This window comes from Carassius carassius, chromosome 40, assembly GCF_963082965.1.
Source record: "Carassius carassius chromosome 40, fCarCar2.1, whole genome shotgun sequence".
NCBI classification, from domain to species: domain Eukaryota; kingdom Metazoa; phylum Chordata; class Actinopteri; order Cypriniformes; family Cyprinidae; genus Carassius; species Carassius carassius.
The window spans coordinates 28,328,342-28,345,603 of record NC_081794.1 but is presented as its reverse complement, the minus strand read 5'-3'; the positions used below and the strand labels follow the sequence as shown (position 1 = coordinate 28,345,603).

General features: G+C 33.8%; 2 protein-coding genes across 3 annotated transcripts; one reads left to right on the top strand and one right to left on the bottom strand.

Annotated features, from left to right (window-relative positions):
- Positions 1 to 2,337: 2,337 nt before the first annotated feature.
- ppifb (peptidylprolyl isomerase Fb) lies at positions 2,338 to 5,406 on the top strand. Its single transcript, XM_059532881.1, has 6 exons — positions 2,338 to 2,547; positions 3,026 to 3,056; positions 3,238 to 3,326; positions 3,847 to 3,943; positions 5,033 to 5,108; positions 5,182 to 5,406. The coding sequence occupies exons 1-6, from the start codon at positions 2,398 to 2,400 to the stop codon at positions 5,315 to 5,317; spliced, it is 579 nt and encodes a 192-aa protein (XP_059388864.1). The 5' UTR covers positions 2,338 to 2,397; the 3' UTR covers positions 5,318 to 5,406.
- A 1,277-nt stretch (positions 5,407 to 6,683) lies between these two features.
- On the bottom strand, positions 6,684 to 16,809 carry LOC132121823 (zinc finger CCHC domain-containing protein 24-like). Of its 2 annotated transcripts, none has more exons than XM_059531578.1 (4): positions 16,585 to 16,809; positions 14,156 to 14,356; positions 8,205 to 8,369; positions 6,684 to 7,392 (listed from the first exon to the last, which is right to left on the bottom strand). In XM_059531578.1, the coding sequence occupies exons 1-4, from the start codon at positions 16,738 to 16,740 to the stop codon at positions 7,279 to 7,281; spliced, it is 636 nt and encodes a 211-aa protein (XP_059387561.1). In that variant the 5' UTR covers positions 16,741 to 16,809; the 3' UTR covers positions 6,684 to 7,278. The 2 variants fall into 2 exon arrangements, with proteins under 2 accessions (XP_059387561.1, XP_059387562.1); XM_059531579.1 differs by having other exon boundaries at positions 8,315 to 8,369.
- Between the last annotated feature and the right edge of the window lie 453 nt (positions 16,810 to 17,262).

Sequence of the window (17,262 nt, the reverse complement as noted above, 5' to 3'; positions counted from 1 at the left end):
TCTTAAATTATCTCATAATTCTGATTTAGTCATAATTGTGACAGTCTGTCTCATAATTAATCTATGACTTCTTATCTCATAAGTCATAATTATGAGATAAAAAGTTGAAATGATGACGTCGTCAATTGAAAATAGATCTAAATCATAATTAATAATGACATAATGAATTTAGTCAAAATTATGAGATAAAAAGTCAAAATTATGGCATACTAAATTGAAATCATGACAAAGTTATAATTATGAGATAAGTTGAAACTGACACTATTTTCTGATATATTGTAAGACATAATTGAGATAAATCGAAATTATGGCAGTAAGTTAAAACATGTAATTTCCACTCACTACTGTCATAATTATGATATATATAATTACTGTCAATAATGAGACTATGTCAAAATTGACAAAAGCATGAAATTATGAGTTTAAAAAGGCAAAACCGAAACCGACTGTATTAAAATGTTGACTTTTTTAATCCGATAATTTCGAATTTTTGTCCTAACTTTGATTGAGTATACCATTGTTACAACTTTTAAAGTAATTTTGACCAGTTTTCACCTCATAACTATGACAGTAGTGTGTGGAAATTATACCTTTTTCAAACACACACACACGCATATATATATATATATGTATGTAATTGTGAACGCAGCCTGTGTTACTCATCATGTGTTTCACATCCAGACGGAGTGATACATAAAATGCTTAAAAAAACACACTTCCATTCAAGAAAGACCAATAATATATAAAGCTGTTGGAGGCTCAGTTAAGGATATTTCATTGATATACAGACTTTCATGTTAATATGAGAAATACTGTTAATATGTACAAGTAAATATCTATAAATGCTTGTTTATTTGTAGAAAGGGCAGCTGTATGTAAAAGCTAATGGCCATTTTTTTAATTTTAATATTATTTTCAGCTCTGTTTTGTTTTGGTAAATTATTTTTTATTGTTCTTATACTTTTAGCGCTTGATCGGATGATTACATCACGTGGCAAAAAATTAAACACATGCAAAGAATTTTTGAATACGTGACACAAGTCTTCCCTTTTTTATGAAAGAGATGAATGATTTTAATATCTGATTCTAAATTAATTTTATCTGTGAAGTGATTGAGGCTGCATTATTACATCTCAATCATTTTTCTGTTTGTCGTCATGAAGATACATTTTTATTGGGACTTGTGAGATCATGGCTGTCATTTTCACACGCTGTGAATTAGAAATAAAGCATTTCATTGTGATTCCTTGGTCCTTGATCAGCTCGTACAAATGTACTCAACAGACCAAACCTCAATAAACTCCATGCACTTTGACTGATATTTATTGTTATTAAGCTGAATCATTGATTCCATGAGTTTACAAACAGCTCCTGGTGGATAATCATTTACTAACGTTCAGTTTAAATTGCATTTGTGCCCTGAATGATTTAAAAAAGAGATGTCTCTATGTGCCATTGTGCATTAATGACAATTTAAACATGGCTGAGGATAGTGCCTAAAACTCAAGTTTAATAAAAAAAAATCTATATATATTTATTATTTTTTATTATTTTATTTGTATTTAAAAACAAAAAAATTGTATTTATCATTGAACTTTTATTTTTGAAATCATTTTACTAATGGTAATAATATTAGGTTATATAAACATATAATTATGTGATTTTTATTTAATAATTCATGCATCTGAGGGTTTATTTGGTTTTAGTAGTCATAAACTTATAAAATATCTATATTTTATCCTATTTATGTAAATAGCTACATTTAATGAAGTATTTTTATTTTACATATTTTTTATTACATTTAATAATTTTTAAATATTAACATTTTTATTGTACTTTTGTTTTTATGTTTTATATATGTTAAATAATAATACTAATAATAATCACATGAATTTAATTATTATTTATGTTTGTATATTAAATGTTATTATATTTTCATATTTAACATTGTACTTTTATTTTTAAAATCAGGTTACTGTAGTAATAATATTAGGTTATATAAACATAATTTATGTGTATTTTTAATTTAATAATTCATGCGTCTGAGGGTTTATTTGAATCTAGTAGACAAACTTATATAAATTTCTTGATTTTTTTGTTTTAATAATAATACAAATAGCTACAATTTAAGACTTTTTTTTACTTTTATTTTACATATTTTAGTTGCATTTTATATTTTACACATTTGAATTAAATTTAATATTTTTTAATTATCAAAAAAAACTTTAGTATTTTTATAAAGTATATATTATATATGTTTATAATCTATTTATATTAATTGACATTAATTAGTTGTTATGTTTATGAATCAACATGTGACAGACACGCGCGCGCGCGCGCGCTTCCGCTTCAGCTCTTCCTGTGTGTAACAGCGCGGAGTCGCAGACCGCAGTCAGAATGTTATTCATCAGTAACAGGGTTAAACTGTGTTCGCTGGCGTTCACCGCGGCGCGCATGTACGCCACCGGAGGTCAAGCCAACAACAACCCGGTGGTGTTCTTCGACATCGCGGCGGATAACGAACCTCTCGGTAGAGTCACCTTCGAAGTGAGTGCGAGAGAAGTTACGAACTCTACTATGAGGAAGGCTCGGCTCATGAATATTAATGACGCACCGCGACGTCCACCGAGTTAGTTTCTCTGATTGGCTGAAAGAACGCTGGACGGTAGACAGTTGGCGAATCAACGAATACGAGGAGGTTTTATGAATATGAATTAGAATGCGTGGCTGTACGCTCCACAAGGTTTATAAAGTAACGGCACCTTGACCTAATTAATATTCATAAGCTCAGCCTTCGCCATGGTAGAATATTTCGACCTGTTAATAATGATCCAAAATACTTTACTTTATAATACTTTATTGCGTAAATCAACGTTTCTAATATATATATATATATATATATATATATATATATTTAGATGTTCAAGTTAATGTTACAGCAGTTTCTATGCGTATTTATTTCGTATTTATTTATTTTTAAAAGTGATTCTAATTCATGAGCTTTAATTCTCTTTCTGAACTCCAGTTGAATGCGGATGTTGTGCCCAAAACAGCAGGTAAAGTCGAAGACATTTAATATTCAGTACATTGTATTGTTTTTTTGTGTTCTGCTGGAGTATGTGTGTGTTGTAGAGGACACTGGGTCAACCTTGAGTTGTTCTGAATGTGCTTTATTAATAAAAATGAAAGTATTTTTCAGCCACAGGTGTTTTATGTGATCTTCTGTGTGTTTTCTAGAGAACTTCCGAGCTCTGTGCACCGGTGAACACGGATTCGGATACAAAGGCTCGATCTTCCACCGAGTGATCCCACAGTTCATGTGTCAGGTGACGAGATCAGATCAAGATCTCACACGCCTGCATGAGGCTTGGCTTTCCATTAAAGCTGTTTCACAGAAACACAGATGAATAATGCTCATTTAGTTTAAACCCAGACAGCTACTCACCTGCATGTTCGGTGTTATGCTTAACGTGATATTAAATATGACATTTCAAACAATTACAGCATGTGCTACCACTTAAATGCTTATTTTCCCCACAGATCTACAACATGCATATTTTGGCATAATTGATAGACTTTATATTTGTACTTTTTTGAATTGCAAACAAGCTCAAATGTGCTTTGAAATGGTGAATACTGAGCAAATGTAACCAGTTCGTGTTACAAAATCCCTTTAATGATCATTCATGTGAATGAAACGCTCTTTACAGCAGAACCCCGTTAATCCTGCACATCTAATGACTAATTGTTTCATACTCCAGATTTTAAGCCTCTAATGTGTTTGCATTTGTGATTCAGTGAAACAAACATGTTTGCGTTTCTTTACACTACCTGTGTTTCTCACAGGGAGGAGACTTTACGAATCACAATGGAACTGGAGGAAAGTCCATCTACGGTCCGAGGTTTCCAGATGAGAACTTCAGACTGAAACACACCGGACCAGGTAAAACACCCTGACATGTGTTTGCTTGCTTCATCAGATGCTGTCAGCTTCGTTCTGTAGTCTATGAATGTCTTCATGTGTTCCTGGTGAATGTCAGTGAGTTGAGTTCACTGTACAAAGATCATTCAGGCTTTCTGTAGGAACATGTGGACGCCTCTAGAGGGCGCTATAAGAGCAAGTGCTTTTATTTATTGAAATGAGGCTAAAATAAAACTCATATATATATATATATATATATATATATATATATGTTGGTTTGGCAACTAACTGAAAAGTTCTAAAATTGGCAAAACTGGAACCCTATCGAATAAAATAAATGTATAATAATTTAATTTACAGGTGCTGAATATAAATATTTAAAAGATGATACTAAAAATGCCAAAAGGACAACAAAATTACTAAAACTTTAAATAAAAAAATAAACAGAAAAATATAAAAAATAAAAGCAAGTTACATTCATATTAAAACTGAAATTAAAATAAAGCTAAATATAAATATTATTTTAAATAATAAAAATGACAAAAGCACATCAAAATGATAAAAAAAACTGAAAAGTATAAAAATAAAAGCAAGTTACATTAATGTTAAAATTAAATACAAAAATAAATAAAAATAAAGCAAAATAGAAATACATTTAAAAATGTTAGAAGCACAACAAAATGACTAAAACTTAAACCGAAATTTAAAATAAAGCTAAATGGAAATATATATAAAAAAGCTAATAAAAATGACAAAGCGCAACAAAATGACTAAAACTGAATGTGTATATATTAATATATTTTCAAACAAAAATTTTGATCTTAAAATAATAATATACATTAATTCTATTTAAACAATACAAATACAAATTACACTTAGTTTTACATACTACTGTTTTAAAGCATTTGTTTATTTATTTGCTTTAATTTTTATAATAAAAAAATACGTATAAAGATCTTTTTTGTGATGTCAATATTGTATATGTAATAATTAACATTTAGTCATTTAGCAGATGCTTTTATCTTAAGTGACTTACAGATGCGCATTCAAATCAGCATCAGCCGTTTAAACACAGATGAGCTCCTCCTGACGTGTTCTTGTGTGTCTCAGGTATCCTGTCGATGGCTAACGCCGGACCCAACACCAACGGATCGCAGTTCTTCATATGCACCGCTAAAACAGAGTGGTACGGAAACCTTCTTCATGAATCCGCTTTCATTTGCTGTGAATATGAATGAGCGAGTGTGTGTGTTTTCCAGGCTGGACGGGCGGCACGTGGTGTTCGGCAGCGTTAAAGACGGGATGGATGTGGTGAGGAAGGTGGAGGCGCTCGGCTCTCGCTCGGGAAGAACCGCTAAGAGAATCAGCATCAGCGACTGCGGCGTACTCGAGTAGAGTCCGTGTCGTTTCTATTGTCCTGCTGCAGATGCATTCAGAAGAGCCTCGAGCTCCACAATGTGAAACATAGACACTTTTGGGTTTAAGGAATACTCTTTATTTACTGCAAAGCTGTGTGATGTTCAGAAATTTCCATGGTGTACTCCTAAAGACGTTCTTTCCCAAATACCAACAATTCATAGTGACCAAAAAACAGCAGAAAAGCACAAGTGCATTACATTCAGTTTTCAAAAGTCATGCAATTTTAAAGCTGCGGTCACTATGAAATGTCTTTGTGCTAAAAAATTAATCTTATGTATTCCAAGTGAAAAAAACACAATCCATTGGTTTGGAATGAGAAGAGGATGAGTGAATATTGTCTTAATGATCGTTTGTACACGCAATATTCCTTTACAGTAACATCCACTGTGAAGAAATGTGTTTTTAACATCATTCTCAGGTAATAACCTTGTTTAATCTGGACTGAGAACGCCACATCACGTCTGACCAGATCTTTGGTTTTCATGCATGAATTATAGCCAGTGTGCTATCACCAGTGTTCATCACCTGACTTTGATTAATAAAGCCGAGAGCAATAAGACGTGATGTTTTAGTGCTTTATTTGTATTAACAGATTGATGAGAGCGTATAAGGCACGTTTCTGCTTCATAGGTTATTAATGAGCAGAAATATTTCACAGTCTGAGTCACAAACTAACAAATTGGGTTTGCATTTAAACATTGAAAATAAGTGAACAAAACACACATGCACAGATATTTAAAAACACCAAAAAAGTTTTTTGTAATTTGATTGTTTTATCCATTCAGACCAGTGTTATTTTTTCAGATTGCTTTTGAGGCCACTGAATATGAGATATTATAAAGCATTTTTCAAAAATACAGGCACAGATTTAATTCCGAATAAACAAGAATCACATCAAATAAGTAAAGCTACAGTATTAATACTGTTATGTTCTGATCTCTATTGCTGTCACTATTATTGTTCCTATATTTACCCAAATACATAAACATCTTTGTGATGAACAGACACTTGAGTGAAGCAACATAAAACCACACAATATGCAAAACGTACAAAACAAGAGCTATCAAAGTTTTCATAACGGCATCCTATTGTAAGAATTATTTTGAAAACATATAGCTTATACAGCATCAAATTAAGAATCGGAGATATTTCATAGATATTAATGCATTTCATATGCAGAAGGCTGATCGGGTTATTCCTGTTCTGCTCTCATAACCATCATATATGAAAAAAAATTGCAAATCATAACAGTTTTCACTGAGCACAATTTCTAAATGACGTTAATATGGGGTGAATATTAAATACATTTTTTTTTTAAGTTTTGAAATTTTCTTCATTTTTTTCTTATCAAAATGTTTTAAAAACAACATTATTTTAAGTCATCATCACTTTACTTTCCATCCTGTAAGTCTTTTCCAAAATCACTTCAGCTTCACAACAAATTCCACTTCCTTCATGACATCACCCTACAGGAAGTGACATCGTTTTGGAGGGAAATCTGACTATTAGTGAATTCTGTGTCGATCTCTAACGTAATGATTAACATCCGATCTTTGAATATCATTAAATCTCCAGTATTTACAGGTTCTGAAGAACAGGAATGAAGTCCTGCCGATAAATTATTGCCTGATATCAAATATTAGTACTTGCACCATTAAGCAAATCTGAATGGTGTATTAAAAGGTGTTAAAATTAGGGTCAGTTTAAATTTAATTTCTATATTTAAAGGTTTCAGAAGACATCAGCAGTGAGTTGTGACTTAATGATAATTACCACAGAGAACAATTTCAAAATAATTGAGATAATATTTGTTTGTGGTGCGCCGTTTACGTTAACAACCTCAAATGCATTATTCAAAAAGTCATTTTCTGTGGTTATCAACCTGCAAACTCATATTCAATCAGTGAGGAATCAGCTGGCGTGACGGGGGTCAGAGGTCACTGGATGCGACGGCAGTAGGATCCGAGCACCTTACACTTCTCACACAGATGCTGAGGATGTTCTTTGCTCTGGTCCGATACGTCCAAACCGTCGGGTTTCTCCAGAGGACGCTGACAATCACAAGAAAGGGTTTATCAGGGCAAAAGAAAAAATGACAATACAGAAGAACATGTGGTGGACACTAAAGGAAAAAGAGAAGTCCAAAGCATTGAAGAGAGCTTCATCAGGTGTTTTCTACCAGCTTCAGAACTTCATAAGTAGCTTTATCTTGAGCCAAAACAACACTGTTACATCTACAAGTGAGGAACTGGCTCTGGAGTTAATAGCTAACAGATGCTTTCCAGTCAGTTTAGATGTTCTTCTGCAGCTCGTTTTGTACAGATGCTTCAAGAAAGCGAGCAGAAACCATCCAAACATTCACTCAGAGGCCCTCAGGGTTCCCGAGTCATCAGCAGATGTGCTTGGGTTTATACGGATGAGGCAAAAACAAAGCTCAGAAATCAGCGACGTTGTCTTGTTTCCCAGTAAAGCATCCTTAAAGCAAGAAACATTCAGTTGCACAACTGATCAATTGTTTGTTTGTTTTCTTGTTTTAAGCAGAAACGTTTGGTTAGATTTACACTTTCAATCATTTGCCAGTTATTATTTAATTGTTAAATCTCATGTGATTTTGCTAAAGTATCTTTTTCTTTTCAAGCCAGGGTTGTTATAATTCATTAAAAATAGAACCAAAACTATTTTTGAACTTCAAACTAAATAAATTACACTAAACAGTATTAGTAATACATTAAAGTCAAAAAACTAAAAGTTAAATCTCATTTGAAATACTAACACAAACAATAACAGTATATCAGTGAGACTAAAATGGGAGTGTGCGTAAGGATGTTGAGATATTGAGTGTTTTCCTCCAGTATCTCTTCACCTGTTTGTGAGGATAGACATTGATGTGGCACTTGATGCACTCCTGACCCATGTTCGCCCAAGAGTTTCCACTCATCCACTTCCTCTTGCACTTGGGACACTTGTACTCACCAAAACACCTCTTCTTCCCCTGATACGGCGTCAGACCCTCTCCTTTAGGACGAGCCTGCCCAGAAAACCACTGTTAAATGCAAAAAATCATACTAATATTCAAAAGACAAGATTTATTCTTTTTTTTTAAATAATACTTTAATTCGGTGATGCATCGGTGATAAGATGCATTAAATTGATTAAAAGTGACAGTAATAACATTTCTTATGATGGAAAAGACTGTTCTTTTGATCTTTCTATTAATCTGTGAATCCTGAAAAATTTAATTCATCACAGTTTCCACAAAAATATAGTGCAGCGCAACTGAAGAAGTAACGGTCCTAGTACTGAGCCTTGAGGTACTCCAGACTGCACTTGTGATCGATATGATACCTCTTCACTCACTGCTACGAGTTGATGGCGGTCATATGCCATACAAGCAGAAATATTTCATAGTTACAAACTTACAAATTGGGTTTGCATTTAAAAATGTAAAATGTTAAGTGAACAAAACACACATGCAAAGTTGAGAGATATTTAAAAACACTAAAAAAATTTTTTTTTGACTTTTGATTGTTTTATCAATTCAGACCAGACAGTGTTATTTTTTCAGATAGCTTTTGAGGCCACTAAATATGAGATATTATAACGATTTTTTTTTACTGTTGATGTTCTGATCTCTATTCCTGTCACTATTATAGTTCATATATTTACCCAAATACAAAAATATCTTTGTGATGAACAGGCACTTGAGTGATGTGACATAAAATCACACAATATGCGAAAGCAGAAAAAAAGTGCTATCAAAGTTTTCATAACAGCATCCTATTGTAAGAATTATTTTGAAACCATATAGCTTATACAGCATCAGAGATATTTCATAGATATTAATGCATTTCATATGCAGATGGCTGATCATGTTATTCCTGTTCTGTTCTCATAACCATATATATAAAAAAAATGCAAATCATAACAGTTTCCACAAAAATTTAGTACCGCGCAACTGAAAAAGTAGCGGCCCTAGTACTGAGCCTTGAGGTACTCCATACTGCACTTGTGATCAATATGATACATCTTCATTCACTGCTACGAATTGATGGCGGTCATATAAGTACGATTTAAACCATGCTAATGCACTTCCACTGATGCCAACAAAGTGTTCTAGTCTATGTAAAAAAGCTGTGGTCAATAGTGTCGAACGGAGCACTAAGATCCAATAAAACTAATAGAGAGATACACCCACGATCAGATGATAAGAGCAGATCATTTGTAACTCTAAGGAGAGCAGTCTCAGTACTATGTTACGGTCTAAAGCCTGACTGGAAATCCTCACATATACCATTTTTCTCTAAGAAGGAATATAATTGTGAGGATACCACCTTTTCTAGTATCTTGGACAGAAAAGGGAGATTCGAGATTGGTCTATAATTAACTAGTTCTTTGGGGTCAAGTTGTAGTTTTTTGATGAGAGGCTTAATAACAGCCAGTTTGAAGGTTTTGGGAACATCCAAATGACAATGAGGAAATAATAATAGTTAATTATTAGCTGTCTTTTCAGCGGTTATTAGGGGTGTTTGTTCAGGATGAGTGTGTCTGCATTTGGCTCAGGATCACTGAGAATTCTTAAATCATTCATGATTTTAATTGTTCCTGACCTGGTGTTGTCCAGAGCTCTGATGTGCCCCTTGGTATTGGATGGGTTCGGGCCTGTGTGGGTATGATTATGATTTCTGGCATTGCTCTGCTTTAATCAGACACATCCTTCACATCTGCTTCACAACAACTCTTCAGAAACACCTTTTCTTAAACAACCAGTTGTGAACGGGTGATTGTGGAATTAACTATATATGACAGCAATGCAGTGCAATTTATTATTTATTTTGGATATCATTTTTGTCATAATTTATTTTTTCAGTTCAACTTTAGTTTTAACTTAAGTTTTAGTGTCATTTTAATACTTTGTTTTTATTGTCTAGCTTTTTTACATTTTAGGTTTATTTTGATACTTAATTTTTTAAATGCATTCTTTGACACATACGGCTAATTTTTTATACCGTGGTAGAAACAAAAAAGTCAGAATGGCAAGATATAAACTAAGATTTCTGAAGAAAAAAAGACAGAATTCCGAAATATAAACTTGAGATTGCAAGAAAAAAAGTTGCAAACAAAGTGTTTTACTAAAGACTTTATGTAAGGCAGCAGCTGAGAGAAGCTAAAATTCAAGATGCATCAAATAGCATTGAATCAAATAGCTTTTTTACAGTACAGATCATGGGCTCTCAGAGTTTATTCTCTGTGTCCCTCGGGGCCGCTGAGGGGCCCCTGTAACCCCGCTCTATATGATGAATACTTCGGTGGAGACGTCATTGTCATCATCATTGAATCCAGCTGCAGCTGGAAATGTGAGTCAAACACACACACACACACACACCCTTCAGCCGAAGCCTGTTTTCATTGGCTGAACTCAGATTAAAGGACAGAGTGTGTAAACCGGACAGATCGATGTGTTGAATCATAACAGAAGATCATGAAACATTCACTGAGAGGATGAAGATTACTAGATTTTATAAATGTCCATATAGTTTTCTTAAATTAATTTTATTTGCATTATTTAATGTATTACTTGTTTTTATATTTAGTTGTATTTTTATATTCACTTCTTTATATTCTTTTATTACTTATTCCATTCTTTTTTATGAGGTAAAAATAAAATATATAAGTTTTAGTTTCAGTCAACAAAAATGCATTTTATGGTTTTAATTGTAATTTCCACCGTTCCAGTCGTAAAGGTTCATATCACATGACCTGTGCGTGCATCTGTCTAATTTGACAATCTTCTACCAAGTGACAGATGATTTAGCATCTAATTCCCTTTGATTTTAATTGGATGAACTGTCTGTGACATCAACAACAAAATATATTAATCAAACAACCCTCACAGATTGCAAATGTTTAAAAACCACTCAGCACAATCATATGGCAAATACTTATGTTTTGCATGAGCAAACACTTATTCTCTTAAGCAACTTTTAGAACTGATACTATGTTTTTATAAGTACAGTACTGTAGGTGTGGCACACACTGCATGAGCTTAAAATGTCCCATAATACATCTTAAATGTGTTGCAGTGCACTCTGGGAGTGGCTCCTGATGAAAATCTGACACAGTGCCTGTAATTCAGAGCCATATGTTTAAGTGTGAGTTTAAGATTTCCCAACAGCCCTTTTCAAACCCCATCAAATCCAGTCCACGCCTCTCGTTAAAGACGCCGAGGAACACGAACATGCTGTTTGACACGAGAGAGTTGAACTTTACTGAGCTACACTCACAACGACTTGTAATTCAGAGAAAGTGCACTTAGTAAAGAAGGATTTTTATACTTTTATTCATCAAGACATTTATAATGTTACAAAAGATCTCTATTTCAAATAAATGCTGTTATTTTGAGCTGTCTTTTCATCAAATAATTCTTAAGAAATAAATGCATCACAGTTTCTAGAAAAATATTGTGCAGCACGACTGTTTTTAACATTGATAATAATCAGAAATGTTTCTCGAGCAGTAAATCATCATATTATCATGATTTCTGAAGATCATGTGACTCTGAAGACTGGAGGAATGATGCTGAAAATACAGCGGAGCATCACAGAAATAAATTACACTTTAACACAGATTCACACAGAAAACAGCTGATTTACATTAGAATACTTTTTCACAATATTACTGTTTTTATTGTATTTTTGATTAATTAAATGCATCCTCTGTGAGTCTTCTTTTGTAAACATAAAAAATAAAACTACAAACTTTTAAACTTTATAAGAAATCTTTCTCCTGAGGAATTTTTAACAGAAATGATACCTGCCTATAGTAAAACATTACACTGAACTCCATTACGTTGCTTTAACAATGAAGGAGAAATATTATTATTCCTCCAGGTAAAGAATTTTAAACACGTTTAATGAATTTACAGTTATTGTGAGATCAATTTGTCTGGCAGTGTTCTTCAATAACAGTTTTAAACCTTTAATATCTCCAAAATCCTGTTTTTTCACAACCAACACTTTCTCTACATGCAATAAATTAAATCTACGCACCTCACTGATGGAAATAAACCAACCTTACAAGAACGCCAAAGTGTGAGTGCATGCATTATATTTGGAGTTAGATTTAATACACATTATATTTATATGCTCTTAAACATTGCTGTTTATACAGTTGCATTGCAGATGCATCTCCAGATGTTCACTGATGGACTGGAGTGCTGTGGATTATTGTGATGTTTTTATCAGACTCTCATTCTGACGGCACCCATTCACTGCAGAGCATCCGTTGATGAGACACTGATGCAATGCTACATTTCTCCAAACCTGATGAAGAAACAAACTCATCCTAAACTTGGATAGACCTGAGGATGAGCACATTTTCAGAAAATGTTCAGTTTGCTAGTATGTTGCTAGGTGGTTGCTTACTAGCTCAAGTCAACAGAACCCACTTAAAAGTCTCATATTCTGGTCTCTAGATTTGGTTACACCCAGAAGTTCAACGGCTTTTCAGATGCTTTTATGAGATCAGTTAAGCTTCATCCTTCAAACTGCCAGAAACATATCTCACACACGTAAACGAACACAGATGCATTTCCCATTGAACACCCTTAACATTCATTCTTGCCTCAAGTTTAACGTTAGATACTATTTTTTTAATTTCTAGCTTGCTCAGTAAACCGTTCAATCTGCTGCTTTACCTTTGAAAGTAAGAAAGTATTATGATTTTGTATTATAACTGAGCTTGTGTAGCTAGACGTTCATGTACTTGTGTGACGTTTCTAATTGAATTTGGGGATCAGTTTCACGACTACCTGCAGTAACAACAGATGTCTTCAGCACAAGAAGATACTGGTTAATAGGATTACTGCTAAAATATAACACACCGTGACAGGTCAGTAGAGTTTAGTGACTCGTTACTTTAACAAGGAGCAGATTTGTGCCAGTTTTATATTCAGGGTCCAAAACCAACTCTTGAAAAGTAAAATTGGGGACAACTACAACTGATGATTTAAACCTCAAACTATCCGAATCAGAGATGAAAACAGACCGTCTGGTAAAAAACAAAAACAAAACAAAAAAACATGGATGGTGTTTTTGGATGTTAGGAAATTTTGTTTTACTCTTTCCTTAATATTTGTCCAGCAAGCCATAACATATATCACATTGCATTAAATCAAGTTTAATTGAATGCTTTTTACTTCATTTAATTTCAGTTTAGTTTAGTTTAGTTTAGTTAGGGTTCGTTTAGTTTAGTTTATTGCATTGCATTGCATTGCAAAGTACAGTCATGATTTCTGAAAATGTATGTGCTCGATCTTGATTGTATTGTATGCACACCACACCATTTTATTACGTTTAAATATTAAAGCAGACAAAGCACTGTGCAGTACTGTCATAAGGAGTTGTCTTGTATTCTTCAGGTATTTTTGTGGCAGCTCGGCCAGACGTGACCAGCTGTGATTCAGTGTTGGGTTTCAGTGAGACGGACACTGACAGGTGGTCAAGCAAAACAAAAACAAAAAACTCCCGCCTTCTCCTGAAGCAGAGATGTGTGAGGTGAACACACCCATATACAGAGATGTTTTGTGTCATAAATATCTTTAGATCTCATCTGAACACAGACGGTGGAAGATCAGAGCTGCAGGTCTGAGGACTCTGTTATAGTGACTCTTTATTGATATTAATATTGTATATATTGTATTCTGGATGGTAATTACAGTAGATGGTTGTTAGGGTGTTTCTATTCAGTTACCAGAGTAGTTGCTGTCTAATACAAAGAATATGCGTGCATTATGATTGACAGGTAGTGAGTGTTTACCTGCGGACAGTCTTTGATGTAGTGGCCTTTATTGAAGCACAGGTGGCACAGATAGTTGGGTGGAGGCTTCTTGCAGGGCTTTCTGGGTTCAGAGGTCAGAGAGAGGTCAGAAAAGCTGTCCGTCAGTAAACTCAGGCCCTTGACGATGTTGTTTAATGAGCTGTAGGGAGACGAGCCTGTATATAAGTGGCTACACAGAGTCTGAAAAGAAAACGAAATGCATTAAACCTTTATGAAATATTCAATGTATTATAAAAAGCATTACCATATTTAAAATATATATGAAATATAATATGTGGTTACAATGTCATGGGTTTGATTTCCAGGGTATGCATGAACTGATACAAAGTATAACTTGAATCAGAGTTATTTTTGTATCATTTATTTAATATTTTAGTTTTTGTTTATATTCTGAATAAGATTTTTAAGAATATAATAAGTAGTGTCATATATCATGAAATATAATGGGTTTGCATGAACTGACCAACAAATACACCTTTTTTATGTTATAATTATTTTATTTTTATATTTTATTTTTTTTCACTTTAATCTTAATATTGTATCAATTTTGGTTATTTTCATACTTCAAGTTAAACTAAACAACAATGAGAAATTTGTCTGGAAACTAGTTAGCTTTAAGTAAAATAAGTTTGTTTTTTTATATTTTATGTTATTTCAGTAACTGTTTATTTTATTTCAAGAAACATGCCCTTAGTATGTACATTTTCTTAAGTATGTGTCCGATTGCTGTAAAGTCACTGTATGTTATGTATAAAAATAAGAGCATACAACTTTATAAATATTACTCTCAGTATCAGACAGTTGTTTGTTGATAATAAAAATCGGTCACAAAAATCTTCCTTTAAACTGCCAGTGATTCCGTGTGAGCACACTTCTGTTTTTGATAGTTTATAATTGTTTTCTGTGGTCTGATTTCCTTTCTGCAGATGATCCGTGTGAGAGAGAATTTTCCGTTTTCCTCAGGAAGACAGACTTTGCCACATGATTCTCTGAACCCTTTTCCTCATTCTATCTCATGAGAGTGTCCACGCTGTTCGGAATGAAATAAATATATAATATAATAATAATATATTGAGCAGTATATACTGCATGCTAAAAACTAAATTAATAGCATGCGATATGCAATGACAAACATTTAAAAGTATATTTGCATTATATGCAACATTATGTGCATGTTAATTCTCACATGCATCAGGGATATTAGTTGCGATTGCTTTGGTACCTTCATGCAAATTATTATGTACATTTATCAGCGGTTCCCAACATTATCAGTTGCTAATGTCATGTTGCTAAAAATGTATTTTATAGTTCTCTTTGCAATAGTCTTACCCCTCAAAACATCTAGTCTTTAGTTCATCGTGTAAGTCATTAAATGCCAAATGGTTGATCTCGTTGTCATAAACTGTCAAGCATATTTTCTACACATTTCTATCAGACCGTTTGTAAATTCTCCATGAATCGTGGAGGTGAATTTTGACTTTCACTAATGAAGAGAATGTAGATCAACCAATTATAAACCAGTTCTCTGAAATAGGTGCATCTCATGAACCTTCAATTGGAAAGCATATAGACAGAGGACAACACAAGAGAGTCTGACAAAGGATGAACATCCAGGAAATGATCAGCTGAGAGGAGTAAGGATGCTTGGTGGAAGGGTGCAAAGACAAAACAGAGGAAATGGCAGAAGAGGCCAAGGACATAAGCACATATCAGATGAAATAAGGGCCACTGTTGTGGACCATGCTGTCAATCATGGCTTTCATTGGCTGAGGTGGGTTTCCTGTGTTGGCCTAAGTTTCTATTTTCATCTTTGTACCCATATTTATTTGTCTTTTCTATATCACAATGACAGTGTACTATGAATCTCATCCAGTCTCTTTCAATCAATCCTCCACATACAGTGTGTAAATGTGTACGTACGGAAGAAGTGCGTTTCAATACAGTAACTGCCATCCAAAACGGTTGCAATCTAATAATGCTAACAGAGTTATACTGACAACAAGACTAAGCATTTACACTGTGAATGTGAGGACTTTACATTCTGATGGCACTGATATATTCATTGACATAAATAATTACTTTTGAGAGATGAACTAAAGCTTTTTCAGGAAATGCATTGTGTGGTGCTGTTTGTATGAATTGTTTGGAGAAATGCACATACTTCTTTGCAAATATTATGGATGATTCGAGAAATCCACCAAAGCGACTGAGAAAAACTGTAATATGTATAAGACACACACACACACAGATTATAGTTACAGTATGTAGGCCTAACCCATGATTTTACAATATGTGCATAGATATAAATTACTTTTACAAATATACTGACGTTACTGAGTGGTTTTCATCTAATTCTAGGTAAGTTTAACTCCTGTCTGGATAGATAGATGCTGTGGTGACGTCATCACCTCCGTGCGCTCGTGAGTGAAGCTGCTGATGATGCTGGAGCTGAAGTCTGAGTGCAGATCCTCCTTTGGCTTGATGCTGTAGTTCCCGTCAGGCTCAGCGTTTCTCTCAGACTCCTGCAGCGACAGATGAACCCAGTTGAAAAGTTCCAGACTCATCTTCCTTATGAATCAGTCCAGCTCAGAATAAAAAGATGGTGTTTGTCGATGTGTGTCAGCAGGCTCTGGCTCTGTACAGTTCGTGCAGATCTCTGATGAGGAAAGTTAGAGGAGAAAGCCCTGCTGTGCTCGAGGGTTGGCTCATGTATATTCATAAGCTGCGGCGTCGCCATTGGAAGGTTACCATGAAACGTCATCATAATGTAATTAACATTCAAAAACACGCACTTCCCCGTTTCGAGGATTCTATACTTAATATTCATGAGCTGAGACTTTTTTTTACGTCACGGATATCATTCAAAACCCTTCCATTCGTGATTTACTGAAATGATTTTTTTTGTTGTTGTAACAATTCAACTTTTCTACGCTATTGTTTATGGATAAAGCGTGTAACGCAAGACATATTAGAGTAAATAACATATTTATAATAAATTATTTTAATACAAAGTAAATGTATATTTAAAATGAACAAGGGAAGTGTCTCTCTTTTTTATAAAATATAAATCAGACACACAAACCAGT

Bases quoted from the DNA above. Each gene is read 5' to 3' on its own strand.
- LOC132121823 (XM_059531578.1), bottom strand. From the start codon at position 16,740: ATGAGTCTGGAACTTTTCAACTGGGTTCATCTGTCGCTGCAGGAGTCT. The intron at 8,370-14,155 runs GTAAACACTCAC...TTTTCTGGGCAG, and splicing joins ACATCAAAGACTGTCCGCAG to GCTCGTCCTAAAGGAGAGGG. The intron at 7,393-8,204 runs GTGAAGAGATAC...TGTGATTGTCAG, and splicing joins ATGTCTATCCTCACAAACAG to CGTCCTCTGGAGAAACCCGA.
- ppifb (XM_059532881.1), top strand. From the start codon at position 2,398: ATGTTATTCATCAGTAACAGGGTTAAACTGTGTTCGCTGGCGTTCACC. The intron at 3,057-3,237 runs GTAAAGTCGAAG...TGTGTTTTCTAG, and splicing joins TGTTGTGCCCAAAACAGCAG to AGAACTTCCGAGCTCTGTGC. The intron at 3,944-5,032 runs GTAAAACACCCT...TGTGTGTCTCAG, and splicing joins ACTGAAACACACCGGACCAG to GTATCCTGTCGATGGCTAAC.